Raw genomic sequence first — 17,643 nt, forward strand, 5'->3', positions numbered from 1 at the left:
TAGGCAAAATAACTCTGAATTTTCCATCATGTTTCTACTGCAGCAACAGAGGGAGTATCGCCTAAGCTTACTTTTCTTCTCCACCAAGCTAATCTGGCGGGGAAGCGCTGGGTGCTGTTCCAGGTGTGCCACGGTGTTGCACAGACGGAGTGAATCAGGTGGAATGATTCAGCAGCCGTAGCAGCGCCCTCCCCTCCACGGAATGGCTCCGGCTGCAGCGTTGCCCCTTCTATCCAAGCGGCGACCCCTGTATCAAATCGTAAAGCTGCCCTCTAGATCCCGGTCGGTGGTGTCTAGAATCTGTATGCCTGCATCGGAGGCAACGAGAACCGACAAACCATGCCCCGGATCCTCTACTGCTGAAGCACCCGCATTCCCCAGATCTGCGCAGCGTTGTCAGCTCTTTGGCCAGGGCTTCTCTCCTGGATTCTCACGATGCCAGCCAGGGGGCTTAGAAGATCCACCCGGAACGAGAAACACATCCCGGCGCATCACGACATCTTCCTGGAATGTAGAGGCGGCTCATACATCCTCGAGATCGACGAAACGGTATACCCGTCTGCGCCTCCAATCTGTTTGCGATGCCTGTACCCATCAGAGCACCAAGCCTCCTTGTCCGGAGCCTTTGACCTCCTTTGGGATCCCAAATAGTCGCCCTCCTTGCCTCCCACCCACCCTCGTGGTACCTATTGGGAATGGCGCCAATGCTAATTGGTGCGGGCACTTTCTTACTGGTCGAGTCAACTCGCGATGGAGACCAATGGCGATGAGAAGCGCGATGGATAAGAATACCAAGAAACGGCAGTGGCAAAGCTTGCCCTGGCGTGCCTGGCACTAGGCGCTAGTTCCCGTAATCTGTGTATGCATAGCATTTGTCTGCGTCCTGCAGGGACTTCGTCATTTTCACGGTGAGACTCCTATGAATCTCTGCATCCGGTTCTGGCGCTCCGCCCATGATACTCGCATAGAGGCATTGAGCAAGCCCGGACTCTAGATGACCGGCATGATTTCTTGACATGACATCTCAACTTGACCCCTCGAACGTATCCACTATCGTCCGCCGTGCAGTTCACATCAGTGCAACGGGTGTCAAAGGGGCTTGAAGGGGCTTTGTTCCAGAACATTGAGATGATAGCCGTCAGAGTGCTGTTCTCCATCGCTGGCGTGGAATTGGCCGTCGAGTTCTCGACACCCTCAGTATGGACGAACTTTGCCAGAGGCCGAGCGCAGATTCGAAGCAACGCCGCTAGACACTGGCATCAACTCCCTTCGTCTCGCCTTTCCCGCAGAAACAGCTGCTCAACCAACCATCGTGCGGCTCTAGAGTCTCTGGGGGGTGGTAGAGTTGTTTGATCCGACAAGGGCGGCCCTCCTAACTCTAGTCTCTATTTTAGCCGTGTGCCTGGGCGTGGCGCAGATCCTGGAACATGATCCCGCCCAACGGTGTGCGACAAATGTTTTCTGATCTGCGACAGTGTTTCTCCCCCTCCTTATCCCCTTGCGAAGGGGGCTCGAGATCGCGATGCGATTGGCTCTTCAACAAGGTTTGCACCCCAGTCTCTCCCACACAGAGCCTCTTTCACGATCCGAATTGGTAAAGGCCCAGTTTCGAAGCTGTCTCCATTCATGAGATACGACGGTGGTTATCGTGTTTGGCCTCAACTTTTTTTTGCATCTACGGTCCAAACAACATGCTTGATCTTTGGTTGCTGCCAGCTGTATTAGTCGAGAGTACCGGATGGTGGAACGTGTGTCCACCTTGGTCTCATCGCAAAATGGGAGGGGGTTGGAGATTATTCTGATGCTCAGCTCGCGTGTGTGAAAATTTTAGAGGCTGTTCACCAGATTGTGAAGAGAGTTTCTCAACTACAAAAGCAGGAGAGAATCCCAACTTTCCCCAAAGATTCTTTCTCATCAGCATCTTCAGTTCACTCATCAACAGTCTCTTACAACCTCTTTCTCTTTCCGTTCATTACCTCCTCCGGCAGGATTACTTATTCCAACTCCTCAGGCTAGGAGCTCAGTATTCTTATTCACTTAGTCAAAATGTCTCTCAAGTCCGCTGTCGCTGTTTCCGTCCTGGCTGCTGCCAAGCTTGTCGCTGGCCACGCCGCTATCATCGCCGCCACTGGTGAGCTCGGTGGCAGTGCCATGGCCCTCGGTGTTGACCCCAACACTCCTCGTGATGGCACTCGCCGTGACCCCTTCCAGGCCGATGCCACTCGCTTCAAGGGCCCCAACGCCGACACCTTCGGTCAGACCGTTGGTGCTGGTGAGAACGATCTCGAGACTGGCACCAAGGCCATCATGGCCATGACTGGCGACCAGCTTCCCCAGGTCCGTGCCGGTGGCTCCATCGACATGACCCTCCACCAGGTCAACGGCGACGGTGGCGGTCCCTACGACTGCATGATCAACGGCGATGGTACTGGTGCCTCATGGACCGCTATCAACGTCGTCACTACTCCTCCGGGCCAGAACTCCCGCAACCGCGTAAGTGACATCTTGAAAAAACAGACATGGCGGTAGTGCTAACAAAACATACAGGCTGGTGCCATGACCGACTTCCCCCTTAAGGCTACTATCCCTGCGGACCAGACTTGCACTGGTACCGTTGCCGGCCAGAACAACGTCTGCCTGGTTCGTTGCCAGAACGCCGCTCGCGCCGGTCCCTTCGGCGGTGTTGTCCCTGTCCAGATGGCCCAGCCTGGCAACACTCCCGCTGCGGCTCGCCGCAATCTTGCCCGCGCCGTTCAGGAGTCCGAGTTGGCCTTCAAGCGTATGATGAAGCGTGCTGTCGAGGCCGAGATTGAGGATGAGGAGTAAATGGGGTTTATATTGCACATATTCCAAGATTGAGAATTTGGCGGATGAGTCTTTTTCTGGAGGATTAACTTGTAACAGTACTGGACTACTTATAATGAGACACGGCTGCCTACTCTAGCTGGAGTATGGTCTTTCATCAAATTTCCTCACTACGTGATATTGTGTGTCAATTCTTGCTGCATCCATTTCATTTTGCCGTTCACTTCTGACACTAAGAATTTTACTGATGAATTAAAAGAGAAGAGGACTAGTTTACACATCACGCCGTCAACTTCTTCCCAACTTCTAATTACTATTGTTCTGATGCATATACGTCCTATCTCTTGTCATCCTGCCCAACCCAACTCAACGATCCATGAATGGACGACGATAAAAAGTTTGACATTTGGTAATGCGAGCTGTATGTCAGCTGTCCTCTCCATGCCAAAATATTGGCAGCATTTGACGCTATGTGGAACATGAAACGAAACAATCCAATTGTCACGGACCGCACACCACTTACAGTCATCCATCCAAGCGCGTTGGCCGTTGCTAAAGTTGGGGAAGTGAAACACATAGGTTTTCAGATGAAATTGAACAGCACCAAGGTTTGTGTTCCTGATCAGTGGAAGATTTTCCCACATTATTGTAATCTCGGCACAAGCATCCGACTTCTTCAACGGGTGAGTTAACTTCGAGACGAATCTATCTGGTAATCTTTTAGATGTGGACCTGCAGATTTCGCGTCACCGGAGGTAGGGAAGCCGGTAATAAGGGCATGGGCATCCGTAGATGTCGACAAAGGACAAGGGACAGCCTTTTAGCTAGGTGGGTATAACATCCAATGTACCTAAAAAATATCAGCAGGGCCGGAATGAGTGGGTTTGGATAGGACGACGTCAAGTGGGGGATCATGTGGTCCATTCGCCATGGCAAGGCGGAACCTATGATCTCCGCGGACTTAGTTATGCTTGTCAATGATGGGCCACATTTATGTGCAAGATGCCAGTCCTGCTTCGACGTCCTTCATATTGCGCCGCACTGTACCCTTGGTCTCAGCTAACAAACCTAACTCTATATCGAAAAGGCGGGAGTACAACCGTGCAATGAAGCGTTCCAATTTTAAATATCATGAGGTCTTTCATTTTTTGTTTTTCGATGATACTGAGGTAGCTTATGAGATAGCAACATCAGTGCGTATGGCAGGATAAATCCGAGCTTGACCTATGGAATGAGAGGCTGTACGAAAAACCAAACGTCATTATTTTGAAGTTGTTATGCATACATTCAATCGAATGTTCTGTAGGGAAAAGGTGCTCATGCAAAGTCCGTCGATTTAATTGTCGAGTACCTAGGTCTGATAAGCCAAACGTAAAGCAGGCATGTACGATTCGCAACATTGCTATTATTCGTTGTTCAATTCAGATGGAACTTTTACACAGACTGATGCTAAGACGATAAATATGCACGTCACATAAGTTGACGTCTCTCTCGCCAAGCTCACTAATATTTCTGTGTTCACAGAGTAAGATGGGTGGCGCAAATGATGCAAAGCCACAGCAGCGCAAATTCTACAATCATGCAATTGAACAAGGACAAACTAGTGAATCAGTATGAAAAAGATGATTGCTAGTTGAAAAGGTCCATTTGATGTTTTCTAGATTGGACTTGAATTACACGAGTATCTGACTTGGTTAAGCCCAATGGAGGGGCTCTATCAATGGCGGCCCAGGAACTCTAATTCTTCACAGCTCATTTTATTGTAACATTTCGTTCGTTCGCCTAAAAATTTAATATGAATTGATATAGTTTGACACGTTCTTGCTACCAAGCTGAAGCACCTTGAATTTCAAGAGATTCTTTAAAAAAATACCAAAAAAAAAAACAAAAAAACAAGAGGCTTTTTGGATAACTCTACAATATTGGGTGCTTGATTGGCATGGCAGAATATCAGTGCTATTACTAATGGAATGTAATTTTTTGGAAGCTGTTGTTTATCATTCAAGCGACACGCTAGAATCCAAGCCTATCGGCTATATGAATAATTACCCGAGGCCAAGACCGATGCTACAACATATTGGGGATCTGCTGCATATATCCATATCCGCGCCACGTTCCGTATGCAAGAATTTTCCGTACGTAGGATGCTCAGTGGGTAATGCCGCTACAGGCTGCCAGCCGGCAGTGCGTTATCTCTAGCCAAGAGATATGGGCCTGTCATTTTTATCTTGGGTTTCTTGGCAATAGCTTTAACTGAAGAAAGCTTTGCACGATCCACACTCACACCGCTCTTATTTTCTGCTCTCTTTGAATTTATTAAGAAGCAGAAGTTTTGTCGGAGCTCGGAGAATCGGGAGTTCTATATAGTTGAAAATTGTAGTTTCCGAGTAGAAAAGTTCAAGGCGGACGATGAGTTCCTCCGGCAGAGTTGTTTAGGTTGCGGTCTAATTGGATACAGTTGCTTTTGAGTTGCTTGACGGGGTCCAGGGGCTCCGGATATCCACTTTGAAAACTCCATCCTCCGTTGTTCTACTACAATCTGTTACCTAATGCCTCCGGAGCAAGTGTCAACCTGGATCAACCAGCTTCCTTTTTCTTTCAATGCCCGATTGTCGCCATATCTTGTCATGCAGGTATAAGGCCAATACAATGCAAGTCAAGCGTTCTGGAATACACTAAGAGGGGATGATGATAAGGAAAATGATTGAGAGTCGACAGTTTCTCTCTTACGACGTAAAGCTAGGTTCCCCGCAGTTCCGATGCCGGGGAGTCGAGCAAGGCAGAGCCCCTGCAAAGTCTCTCTCGCCAAGACACCAAAAGATATGAGATTTTGAGAGGCGAGCACTCAACCCACAGAACAATGCACAAATGCAAATTAGTTTTGCCACGGTTGCTCCGCTCGGCTGCGCTGCACTGGGGTGTTTGTCCCCCATTGTGGCACTCGTAGCGGAGTAGGGTCCTGGTAGGCAGTAACCGAACTTCCAGAACATGACACAGAAACGCAGCTTAACCATACCTTAAGCTGGAGGAATTCGGTATCGGAAGCGGTATTAATATACTTAGATCGTAGTTATATGAAAAAAATAAACTGCTAAGCCTCTGAAATCACCATCAAGGTGCTCGCCAAGACCAAGACTGAGTCTCAAGAGGGACTGAAGCCGCGCTTATACGATTGCATTAAAAGGCAGGCAATTCCATTTTTTGTTCTTACGACTCTAAATGTGGTAGAGTAGCATTTATCTCCGTCTTAACCACTGGAAATACGACAGTATGGCGGCTCGGTGGTCTACTTTCCTTGTTGCAGCGGCAACTCTCTGCCAGCCAACTCTTTCAGAGCCAATCTACCGTGAGACGGTATCATTCAAGGGCCCATTCGAAGTTGAGAGCAACGGAATTCGTAACATCAACATCGACTACAATGGTCCTCTCGATGGTGAGCTGGTCATTGTCTATGGCGCTTGCGATATCACGAGCCCTCAGAACGCACACCATAAGATTGGCCAGACTCATGTCGGAAACCACCCAGCTGCGAAGCGTCATCTGGAATGGACTGACCAAAGGCCGACCAAGTTCGTCTGGGTCGTACCTAAAGATGTATCTTCTGGTTGCCTTCATGCTTTTGTTGACGATGAATTGGTTGGAAGGTCCACTGAGCTTGTTGTAAAGGGCCGAAGAATGAGGAAGCGTGCTACATTCGCCGACTCTACCGATCCCATGGGTCCTTGGTTCGATGGTGTCGAATACTTGAAGCAAAAGCAGCCTGATGACGTTTTTGTTGCGTCGGTCAAGAACAAGACCTTTGGTATCTTGGGCGCGGGCATCTCCGGTTTGCACACTGGTGTAAGTGGCTTTGATATTTCCTACAACGATCTACACTGACGAGATCTTCAGTTGCTCCTTGACTCAGTTGGCATTCACAACTGGAAGATTTTGGAATCATCCGATCGAGTTGGTGGTCGAATTCGCACCACCTACCTCAACGGATCGGCTCCTGAGGACCACCAGCATCATGAGCTAGGCCCCATGCGCTTCCCGCACACGATCCATGATCCGGCGACCAACGAAACTTACCCCATCAATGATCAGAAGATGATTTATCAACTAGCCGACGTTCTCAATGAGATTAACAAGGACGCAGACCCCTCTCTGCAAGTCAAGTTCATTCCCTGGATCCAGGTTTCAGACAATGCTCCTGTGGCGACCACCCAGCGCCGGGTTGACGGTACCGTTCCGGGCCGCAAGGAAATCGCCGCCAACCCTTCTCTTCAGAGCAATGTCACTTACTCCAACGCTACAGCTGTCAAAGAAGCCCAAAAAGCCTTGGACGACTTCAAAGATCTTACTCCCGAAAAGGCAAAGTTTTATGCTACAAATGTCTTCCAAGCGCACAAGCAGGCAGTTGAACAGGGAATGTTTGACTTTTCCGAGGTTGAATATCTCCGCTTTGTCATGAAGACAGACCTCAATGTGACAGACGAAACTACAACCTCTGCAGTTGTCTGGCCCATGTGGGAGTTTGAGACGGTGTACTTTATGGCAAACGAGTGGCGCACTGTTGACGGTGGCATCAGTCGTCTTCCTGCCGCTTTTGAGAACATTATCAAAGATCGCATCTCCTACAACACCAAAGTTTTCAGCGTCAAGTACAACGAGGATTCGAAAGACCTTGATGTGACCTGGCGTAGGACTGGCAGCAGCCCCTGGTCCAAGAACACCACCACTGAGAGATTCGACTACATCTTCAACAGTGTCCCTCTCAATGTGCTCAAGTACTGGAAACTGCCCCCTCATTCCAGTCTCATGCGTCGCGCTATTGAGCGTACTGTCTTCCTTGGTGCTGTCAAAGTTGCTATGCAATACAAGACCCGTTTCTGGGAGCATCTCGAGCACCCCATCATTGGCGGCTGTGGACGCACTGATATTTACGGCATCGGTCAGATTTGCTACCCTTCCTACAACATTAACGGTACCGGCCCTGGTGTCATGCTCACCTCGTATGCTCCCGATGCAGATGCCGTAGTTGCGTGCGCCATGCCTGTTGAGGAGCACATTGCTTATATTCAGCAAGCCATGGTCGAAATCCATGGCCCGATTGCGGATGAGATGTGGACCGGTAACTACGAACGTCATTGCTGGGAGCACGATGAGCACCACGCTGGCGCTTTTGCAGTTCCTATAGTGCCCCAGCAGCAGCTCTATCTGCCTGCTTTCTGGCAGACAGAATTTAACACTGTCTTCATTGGTGAAGCCACTAGTTTCACGCACTCATGGGTCTTCAGTGCCCTTGAGAGCTCTACACGTGGTACTGTTCAGATGCTGCTTGACCTTGGCTTGGTTGATGAGGCCAAGCAGATCACCCGCACTTGGATGGCGAGATGGATTAGTCTTTAGATAGATAGAGAAAAATCTGGATTTATGGTATGTCTTAGTAGGAAGAGTATGGTATAGGAAGAGATGGGGGGTTAGATGTATACATTGGACGCAAGTGATGATGCAGGTCTATGACCAATGACAGATGAATATTTAATTCGAAACCGCCTTTTTCTGTTTTCGTCACTTCGTGGGCCTTTAACTTGAGTTGTCCACTCGCCATGAATTGGCTCAAGAATTTTATTTATGCTCACGTAACTTGCATCAACATCTGTGTTAGCCATAGATGGATCTGACTACTTATCTCCAAGTCTGCGCTTGAGAACCTAATTCTTCTCAGGCCACAGTCAAACAGCCGAGTAGGATTATTGGTGTACTTATTGTAAGCGGTTTTCGTCTGAAATAATACGGATACAACTACAGGTCACTTTGTATTTCCAGATTGTTGACAGCATCGAAAAAGACAGCTGTCAGCTTCAGATCCGTAAGTTGTGTCGTAATGTTAGACTTCTCTCGCTGAAATAGCAGAAATCTGTCTTATGAGTGGACTCCAAATAGCGAATCCTCGATTTCAATGGAATGAAGACTTGTGTCATTTCGAATGAGGTAACTATGACAACACAGCAGCAAATAACCAATAGGTGTTGGCTCGCATCACCTTTTTCACACAAAGAATCGCATTGTTCTCTCTTGATTTATAGTCAATAAGATATAGTCTCACTCCTTCAATCCTACAAACGTCCGGTACGAGATGGGCTCTCAAATTTCCATTGTCGACACCAATGCACCATCAACTCTGGCGTGATTGGCTTCACGGAGCGAAGGGCAGGGCTGCACGACACAGTTCTCTCTGTCAAAAATCCACCCTTGTCCTTGTCACCTTTTGTTGTGCTACGATAAAAGTCGAGTAACTTGAGGCCAGGGTTGCGTTCCGCTTCTACAGCTCCAGTAGCATGTCGACTCGCTTCCAATCGCTCAACCCACTCGTTGAAACTGATGATCTCCGGAAGGCGATTCTTACCGTAGTACTGCTGTATGGCAGGAACGAACAAATCGAATCGTGTTGCTGATGGGTTGGTTCCATTAAAATACCCTTCGTGGTAGGATGTTGATTCTTTGGTGAGACCGCCAAGATCCAGTATCATTCTAGACATAACTTCGACTGGAACCCAGGTAATCTCATTCATGCCACCAAGGCTCTCTGGCAAAGCCTTCAAGTAGACGCTGCTGGCAATGATGGAAGGTAGCCATTCCTGACGACTCCAAGCACCCTGTTCAGCAAGAGGCCCAGCGATTTGCCCGACACGAACAATCGAAAGGGGGAAGTCTCCAACTTTGGCTGCGTCCTCCAAGATCAGGCTGGAGACGAGCTTGCTCTGGCCATAACCTAAACCTCCGAGTTTCCAGTCGCCACGGAGGGAAGCCTCTGGAACAGGACCTCGATCAGGAGTCCAGCCACTTACGGTACCAACCGTAGAGACAAAAACCATCACCACGCGTCTGTCTGCCTTGGCGGCGAAATCAGCCAAGTTGCGTACCCCTTTGACATGAGGCTCGAAGGCCTCGAACGGCATGTTGAAATTTACGGCCCAGGCGTTATGGACAATGCGGTCAACTTCTCTGAGAAGACGTTCATAGACTTCCTGACGTAAGCCCATGTTGGGTTGCCCGAGGGTGGTATGAAAAAATTCAACTTTGCCGCTCTTGCTAGGCGAGTTCAGGCCGCGCTCTTCCATGGCCTTCTCCTGCTTTCCAGCGCCTCCATCTGGAGACCGATTGAAACATATAATCTTTTCAATTTCAGGGTTACGGATCATCTCGTCGAGTAAATAAGAGCCCATGTTGCCAGTGGAGCCAGTGAGAATAACGGTCTGGTGGTTTTTGCGAGCTTCAGGCCGGCCTGGTTTGGCGTGCACAAGGTCCCTTGAAAGACCCTCGTATAGATTTTTCATTGCCGCAATTTTCGGATCATCAGACTGTGTCTTTTCCTCGAGCTTCCCACTAACAACAACATCGAGTATGTGACGGGCAAGCTGACTGGGGCTGGCATGGGCGTACATGTCGCGCGCCTCGATAGTGGCATTCTTGTACGACTCGTCTGTAACGCGGAGGCTGGCGGTAATCAACTTAGCGGCGGTGATTATCTGGAGCGAGTCCATGCCAGCAGCGAAAAAATCGGTATCAGTGTCCAATGACGGCACACCCAAATGCTCTCGAAGGAGCTTTTCAAGCGACTGAGCAAGTGCCGTTTCGGAGCTGCAATCCAGTCTTGGGACTTTATCGAGAGGGATCTCCCTAGGGTTTGCGTAAAGCTCCTCAATCTCGTTATGATATAGCTTGACTGTGGCAGCTCGCTTCACGGTGCCCTTATCTGCCAAAAGGAACGGCTTCTCTGGTTTGGACACCATTAAGAGGTGTCTAACAAGTCGTCCGTGTGTAGCTGCGCTTCTCGTGTCATTACTAGAGCTCATAATGGAGTATTGAAAAGATATTTCCGGGCTGCGAGGTACTTACCAATTGTCTTGTTGGCTTCCGCAACCTGAGGCATGACACGATCAATGAGATCATTCTCTTCCTCCTTGGTCTTGGGGAACGTCATAGGCTCGATGATCAAAGCCGGCTGGAACTTCCACGCCCCGACTATGAGTGCATTTCGCACATCAGGGTGGCCGAGAATGATGTCTTCCATGTCAGTGGGGTTCAATTTCTCCCCGTTAGACAAATTGATGATGTTATCAGCTCTCCCATGAAATTTCCAGTGATGTGGAAGCACGGGGTGCGGCTTGTACAGATCGTTGGTTCTGTACTCTTCAATGTTGGGGAAAGTGTAAAATATGCCCTGCATCGGTGACTGCTTTGACTTCCTTGTGATGACCATTTCGTAAACATCATCTTCGGCGGTCGCCTTGCGCCATTCGAGTCCTGCATATTCATCATTGTATATGAAGTATTGCCAGAGTTCTCGGTTTGGTTGGTGATATAGTGATAGCGGCATCGACCTGTGTTCATCAGCCACCGCCGATTGAAGTAGTTATCTTCACCAGGCTGCAAAAAACCTACTCAGTTGCTCCAATGACGTTAATCAAAGTTATACCATTCTGAACGAGGGTGTCGCCGGCTTCTTGGCTCAAAGGACCTTTGAACTGTCAGAAAATTCGATTAAAGGCTAATCCAATCCACTTACCACCTCCAAACATCACATATGTGAGCTTCCTTAGCTCTGCGATGTGGGCTGGGTTATGTGACATCTCTTCCAGCAAGGATGGTGCTAAGCCAGCGCTCTCTGAGCCTGAGTATTTAATACACTCTAGAGCAAGTTCCGGTGTCGAAGGGCGATCTCCGTACGAAAAGACTAGAGGTGTGCCTCCCATCACCAGGGTTCCAATAAACCCGAATACTCCACCAGCGTGGAACAAGGGCACTGGGGCTTCCGTGAGCTGAGGCTCGTGGAACGGCTAGTATTTAAACTTACTGGGACTATAATGCCTTTTGGTATTTTTCTCCATTACTCGCCCGAAAGGCACATACCCATTCCACTCGGGAAGGTTGCGGACGGTCTCGGCCAAGGCTACAGCTCCATGTTTCGTAACGATGGGTTTCGGAAGTCCTGTGCTACCGCTGGTATGAAGTACGACGAATGGATCCCATTCAGACTCCTCGCGTGTCTTTGTGTATGGCACATGAGGAACTTCTGGTTGAGTGAGGATAGCATCCAACTCCTCGACGTCGAGGACTTCCATAGGCCGGTGTGCTAGCCATGTATCAACAATGGCAGTGTGCGATTTTGGCCGGGCTACAAATTGGCAATCGGAAAGTTTAAAAAGATTCAGTTGTGCCTCCAAGGTATTTCTAGGTGACACAAACAGAGCCTTGCAGCGCAACGTTAGTTAGTGATGTCTGATAAAACTGGAAGATTACTGACCTTATAGCCAGCCTTGATAGCTGCGACAATCATAATCTAGCTTATGATAAGTTACTAGTCGGTATAAGTGTGTTTGCATCACTCACCCCATATCTAATATCATTTTGTCCAATGTAAGCGATGGTGGGAAATGTGTCTTTTTGGGGTGATCCGAATCTTCGGACAATGACCTGAGCCATGTAGTTGATGGAGTTTGCGAACTCCTTGTACGTAATTGCTTTCCAGCCATCACGAGGGTTCGATGTGCGGGGTACAAAGAAAGCCTCCCGCTGAGGCTCGTACGAAGCTCTGTCATCGATAATGGCTGGGAACGTAGGACGATGAGAGGACTTGAGTGAAGCTGACTCAGTAACCTGAACGGTGGTTGTTGCCATTATTGGTACTAATAATGATAATCTGCAGGTGGTTTAAATAAAAAGATACATGTTATTCACGGGAGTACAACAAGTGGGAGCACGTCGCTTTATGTAGACCCAGCAATCCCTCAGTTCTGGGACTTGAGATGGGACGACATGTGACATTTTGCATCATTTCTAATCACCAAGAGGGAAATAGCATGGTCTTTTTAATGCCGACAGAGCTTTATTCAATAAGAGGAGAAATATACTACCAATAACGTTCAGGCAATTCGTTACAGAGTTTCAGCGTTGTAAAGCTCGGTCGGGGTTGATTTCTAAGTTTCCGTTTCGGCCGCCGCTAGGAGCCGATCCAAGGATAACAGGTTACCGGAGCGGCACGTATTCGCTATCGTTACCGCAATATAGGTGCCGGAACACTATTCAAGGCAAGTATGAAGATGAACATCTCCCAATTATGCAAGGATAAATCTTCTTTTGAGATTGATGTATTATTGCGCCTTCTCCTTCCCAGTCTGGTCTTTAACAGCGTCCAGTACAGCCTTCCAGAGATCGACTTAGAATTTACCGCCAGTACGCTTTAAGTCGCCGTAAAAGGTCCGTGTAGGTTCATAAGATTAGGTGGTGCTACGTTGATCGTATTGATCTACTGTGATCTAAGTACGGAGGAAGCCGACATGCCTGGGGTCTCAGAAGGTAGTCTACGGCACTTGTCGATTCTCATCAGTTCACGCAGTGTTTCTGTGTTTCCGCTCATATCTGTTAGTGCCGTATTTTCTTAGAAATACCATGGCTAGTCATGACGCCGACTTGGACAGAACTTGGGTCTTTCGTCTCATCGTCTATGCCAAGGGGTGCTTCTGCCTCGGCACATCCAGTCGTGCGGGGAAGCTGGAAGCTCTGATCATAGCCTCATCCTAGGTCTTAGTTCCAGCGTACTGCTCGCAGACATGGATTGGTCTGCAAAATAGAGTTTACGCGTTTTTTATATTATCCGCTATGCGTATGGGCGCAGATCAGAGGGTTCACGAGCTTCTCACTGGTAGTAAAGAAACAAAGAGTGAGAACCTATCTTACGACTTGTGCTATAGAAGATATACGTCAAGAGCATAAACAAGCCTTCATGTTGAAAGCTTGGAAACTATTCCAGGTCATGATCAAGCGTGCTGAAATCAGTCCCAACAAATCTTGGAAGCTTTCAGACATTGGATGATCTCATACTTAGACTTGCCGCGGCACAATGATACCGCAAAGTCCCTAAAATTCTTTCCTGCTTGTGCCGTCGAATTAGTAACCCCCCTCAGCTCCCGCGGCAGAACTTTGGGGATGTAATGCTTAGTCGATCGGACATCGCACTCCCCTCACCCCGACGGACAACAACCATAGTCCGAATGACTTGTTTACTTGACATCGACACAACCTACAAGAACACGTAAATTGAAGGGACTGTTAAAGCCAAGATGGACTAGTGAGACTTAGGTATGTTCAAACGGTAGTCATATCAAACTTTAAGCCACGTTCGCCCACTTTAGCTCCTGGGAAGCCTACGCAGTTTATGTACATGCGAGTATCAGCAACAGCGGCATGTTTTCTCATTGCCGGGTATTATTCTAAGTTGTTACGCCGCTCTAATTCCATACCATCCGTGACACCGTCAAATGACATGTAATACCACCAATATTGCATCATCAGTCTAGTCAAACACATCCGTGACGTAACGGATATTTCTCAACGATTCGAACCAATCCTTGACATGCTCCGAGTCCGTCTCCTCACCCTTGGCTTGCTCCATCTCGACCTTGATCTTGATGATGGTCTCCTTGGCCGATTCGGCCACGCCACGGGAACCACAAACGTACGCCTTCGCACCCTGCTTCCAGAGGTCAACTAGTTCTTCGCGATCCTTCCACATGCGATCTTGCACGTGTTTGCAACCATCGCTCTTGTCGCTGTCACGGCTGTAGGCGCGGCGAACAGAGACAGCACCGGCAGCCTCCCATTGCTCGAATTCCTCGCGGTAAAGGTCGTCATGGTCGGGCGAGCGGCAGCCGAAGAAGAGAAGTGCAGGTGCCAGGGTGCGACCCGCGGCAATCATGGTCGCGCGTTCCTGGATGAAGCCGCGGAAAGGAGCGAGACCGGTACCGGCAGCAACGCAAATCATAGGGGTTCTCTCGGGGTCAGAAGGGAGACTGAACGCGGCGTGAGACGGGCGGATGGCGACATGCAGAGTATCGCCCGCGGCGAGTGAATCCAGGTAAGAGGAGGCAACGCCGATGTATGGGCCCTGGCCTGAGAGGGATGGCTCATTAAGGACGGAGAAAGTGAGCGTGACGTTGGAGGGGTGAGCCATGGGAGACGAAGAGATGGAGCTAGTCTTTGTTAGCACATTTTGAATCGTCTTGATGTATTGAGAGCGCTTACTATTGTCTGACGCGCATAGGCGGCAGCATCGAAAGGAAGACACCGATGGGTAGGTCGATCGACGGGTAACGCTCAAGCAGGTCCAGAACAGAAACGCGCTTGGCGCTGATCTCATCCGCATAAGCATCTCCCGCAAGGCGGCTCAGTGCGGACTTTGTCTCTTCGTCCTTTGCATGCTCTGCAATGACAAGGATGTTCTAGATTTTGTAAGCTTAATGTCTACAAACCGTGTCGTAACAAGAAACTACTTACCCTCTTGGTAGCGGGCTGCGAGAGCTCGACGTAAGAGCTCAGTAGGTCATTAGCGGGAACTGAGCTGTCAACGGGCAGCGATGTAGGCCCGTCGGTCTTGATGCTGAGGTGAGCATCGCGCGCAAGGTGAAAGCGTCGCATCGCGCGGTGCACGCTCTCCTTGGGGTTAATCGGGAGAACCGCAAGGTAGTCGCCAGCCGTATAAGTCATGTCCTCAGGTATCTTGATCTCGATATGCTTCTTGATGCTCTTAGGGTCTCCGCCCTTGGTGAGCGTCTGGGTCTTGACAACAGAAGCCTCCTTCACATCTTGACGGAGCGCTGATGTGCGAGGGTTGCTAATGACCACGTTGACTCCCTTGGTCTTGCTATCATCAGCGGTTGTAGTGTCGTACTTGCTCGTCAACGCCGGCCACAAAATATCATCCTCCCAAGTTTCAAAGTTGGTGAAAACCTCACCAGTAGAGGCATCCGTGAGGCCAACATCAGCCAGGCGGGTAGCACCTAGCTGCTCAAGCGTGTTGTCAACGAGTTTGGGAATACGGTGAAAAGTCTGCACCCAGTCCTTGTGGCCGCATCCGAAGACGGCGTAGGAGACGCCCTTGAGCGGCGACTTCTCCTTGTCCATGCCCTCGATCCATGCCACAAAATGGCCGGCGTTGTCGGGAGGCTGACCCTCGTAAGATGCCGTAATGATGACGACGGGCTGGTCAGTTGGGAGACTTCCGTTGGCGCTATCCAAACAGTCGATCTTGGTGGCACGGAAGCCATGAGACGAAGCATCCGATGCGACCCGTTGGGCCAGAGCCTCGCAAGTACCACTGTTGGAGCCGTAGAGAATTGTCAGTGGCTTTCCTCCCTCGCCCTCGCTCTGTGTGGTAGTGCCATTGGCGGCTCCATTAGCGGTGCCATTGGAAGCGGTCTTCTCTGGCTCAGCGAGACCAGCGAGACGACGCTCCAATGTCGTCGGTGTGAGATTATCTCTCAAAATGGCACGCATGTGCATATCCTTCGGCTTGATTGTGAGAGTCTGTTTGACACCGAAAGTGTAGTTCGGGTCCAAAACGAAGTTGAAGTTTTGAAGTAGCATGACCATCACAAGGAGAGCCTCTTGCCATGCGAAAGGGCGACCAATACAAGCCCTCATACCGTTACCGAACGGCTTCCAAGAGTTGGGGAATTCCTTGTTAAGGCGGTTAAAGTTGTCGTCAAACATGCGCTCCGGTTTGAATTCGGCAACATCCTCGCCGTAGACCAGAGGATCAAGATGAGACTTGGCAAGCAGATTGATGATGGTCTCACCCTGCTTCACGGGGTACTTACCCCCAAGAAGAGTATCCTCGAAAGCCTCAACAGTGAACAGCGGGATAGTGGCGTTGATGCGGAGCGTCTCACGAAGGACGCCGTTGATGTAGGGGAGCTTGGAGAGGTGATCAACCTTGATCTGTCCCTTTCCAACAACGCTGTCGACTTCTTGCTGCGCTTTTTGGTACGCCTCAGGGTGCTTCAAGAGCTGGTAGAAGGCGAAGGAGAGAAGACCGGATGTTGTCTCGTGTCCGGCGATCAAGAAGGTAATCAGATTGTCCATGATGCTCTCGTCCGTCATCTTCTTTCCAGTCTTCGAATCGACTCCTTCCAACATAGCCGTGAGCAAGTCGCGACGAGTGCTCTTGCTTCCCTCCGCCTTTCGTGACTCCAAAACCTCTCTTGCTGTGCTTCTGAGGATTTCAATATCGTCGTTGAACTTCTGGTCCCTCCCGCGGAAGAACATAGCAGGCAACGGTGGTCGACGGGGTTTGTTGCCAGCCTCAACCAGAAAGTCGCCCATAGCCTCGATGAAGGGATGAAGAACAGGCGAGTAGTAGCTGTTAAATCGGTAGCCCATAGAGCACAGGGCAAGGGTATCAAGTGTTAAACGTGTGAAATCATCGGTCACCATAATCTGCGATTCAGGGCCGTATCGTGCCCATTTCAGGGTTAATTGTGTTGCAATGTCGTGCATCTCATCGAACATGTTACGAATAGATAGGGGACCGAATGCAGGCATCAGAACGCGATGTGCGATGCCCCAATTCTCTTCGCCCATTTTTGCCTATTTCACGGTTAAGATTCACTCATCTGGCCGGTATTCTCATAAAGGCTGCCGATACTCACTGTAAAAAGGCCATCGTGTACACCATCTCTAATTTCCTGAGTCAATGTTAGAATGCCGATTCATTCAAGCTGATACTCATCAAAGAAACTTACATTTAATGCCGAATTGACTGATTTTTTGAATCGCTTCTCATCGCACGTCTCATTCACCAGGGCTTGTGTTGAGACGACCACAATGGTTCGGCCGGGGAAGCGCAATCTGTAGACCTCACCTATGCATGCTGATGTCAGAAGCTTGGCTTTGATAAGATAAGGGCGCCCAGCCGGGGGTGCGTAATTCTTACCATACTGATCAGCCAACGATATCATCGACCCTAGTGGGAATTCAGGGTCGATCTCGTTGATGTTGCCGAGAAGCGGCAGC

General features: G+C 49.5%; 4 protein-coding genes across 4 annotated transcripts in view; 2 read left to right on the forward strand and 2 right to left on the reverse strand.

The window, feature by feature from the left end:
• Positions 1-2,046: 2,046 nt before the first annotated feature.
• On the forward strand, positions 2,047-2,826 carry CTRU02_202796 (cas1 appressorium specific protein; the record flags this gene model as incomplete). Its single annotated transcript, XM_036728960.1, has 2 exons — positions 2,047-2,493; positions 2,548-2,826. The coding sequence occupies 2 exons, from the start codon at positions 2,047-2,049 to the stop codon at positions 2,824-2,826; spliced, it is 726 nt and encodes a 241-aa protein (XP_036579475.1).
• Positions 2,827-6,075: 3,249 nt separating this feature from the next.
• Positions 6,076-8,196, forward strand: CTRU02_202797 (l-amino acid oxidase; the record flags this gene model as incomplete). The annotated part of the gene is made up of 2 exons (XM_036728961.1): positions 6,076-6,645; positions 6,697-8,196. The coding sequence occupies 2 exons, from the start codon at positions 6,076-6,078 to the stop codon at positions 8,194-8,196; spliced, it is 2,070 nt and encodes a 689-aa protein (XP_036579476.1).
• A 710-nt stretch (positions 8,197-8,906) lies between these two features.
• CTRU02_202798 (male sterility protein) lies at positions 8,907-12,471 on the reverse strand (the record flags this gene model as incomplete). Its single annotated transcript, XM_036728962.1, has 7 exons — positions 8,907-10,615; positions 10,690-11,174; positions 11,236-11,311; positions 11,360-11,596; positions 11,648-12,044; positions 12,098-12,133; positions 12,184-12,471. The coding sequence occupies 7 exons, from the start codon at positions 12,469-12,471 to the stop codon at positions 8,907-8,909; spliced, it is 3,228 nt and encodes a 1,075-aa protein (XP_036579477.1).
• A 1,675-nt stretch (positions 12,472-14,146) lies between these two features.
• CTRU02_202799 (bifunctional p-450-like protein) overlaps positions 14,147-17,643 on the reverse strand; it is a gene marked incomplete at both ends in the record, with an annotated part of 3,532 nt that continues 35 nt past the window's right edge. Inside the window, 6 exons of the mRNA XM_036728963.1 lie at positions 14,147-14,822; positions 14,875-15,071; positions 15,127-17,217; positions 17,280-17,315; positions 17,373-17,491; positions 17,564-17,643. The exon at positions 17,564-17,643 is cut by the window's right edge and continues 35 nt beyond it. Coding sequence (XP_036579478.1) covers positions 14,147-14,822; positions 14,875-15,071; positions 15,127-17,217; positions 17,280-17,315; positions 17,373-17,491; positions 17,564-17,643 — 3,199 coding nt within the window. The remainder of the gene's footprint in view (positions 14,823-14,874; positions 15,072-15,126; positions 17,218-17,279; positions 17,316-17,372; positions 17,492-17,563) is intronic.

Source organism: Colletotrichum truncatum (assembly GCF_014235925.2).
Source record: "Colletotrichum truncatum strain CMES1059 chromosome Unknown Contig_0001, whole genome shotgun sequence".
Classification (NCBI taxonomy): Eukaryota; Fungi; Ascomycota; class Sordariomycetes; order Glomerellales; family Glomerellaceae; genus Colletotrichum; species Colletotrichum truncatum.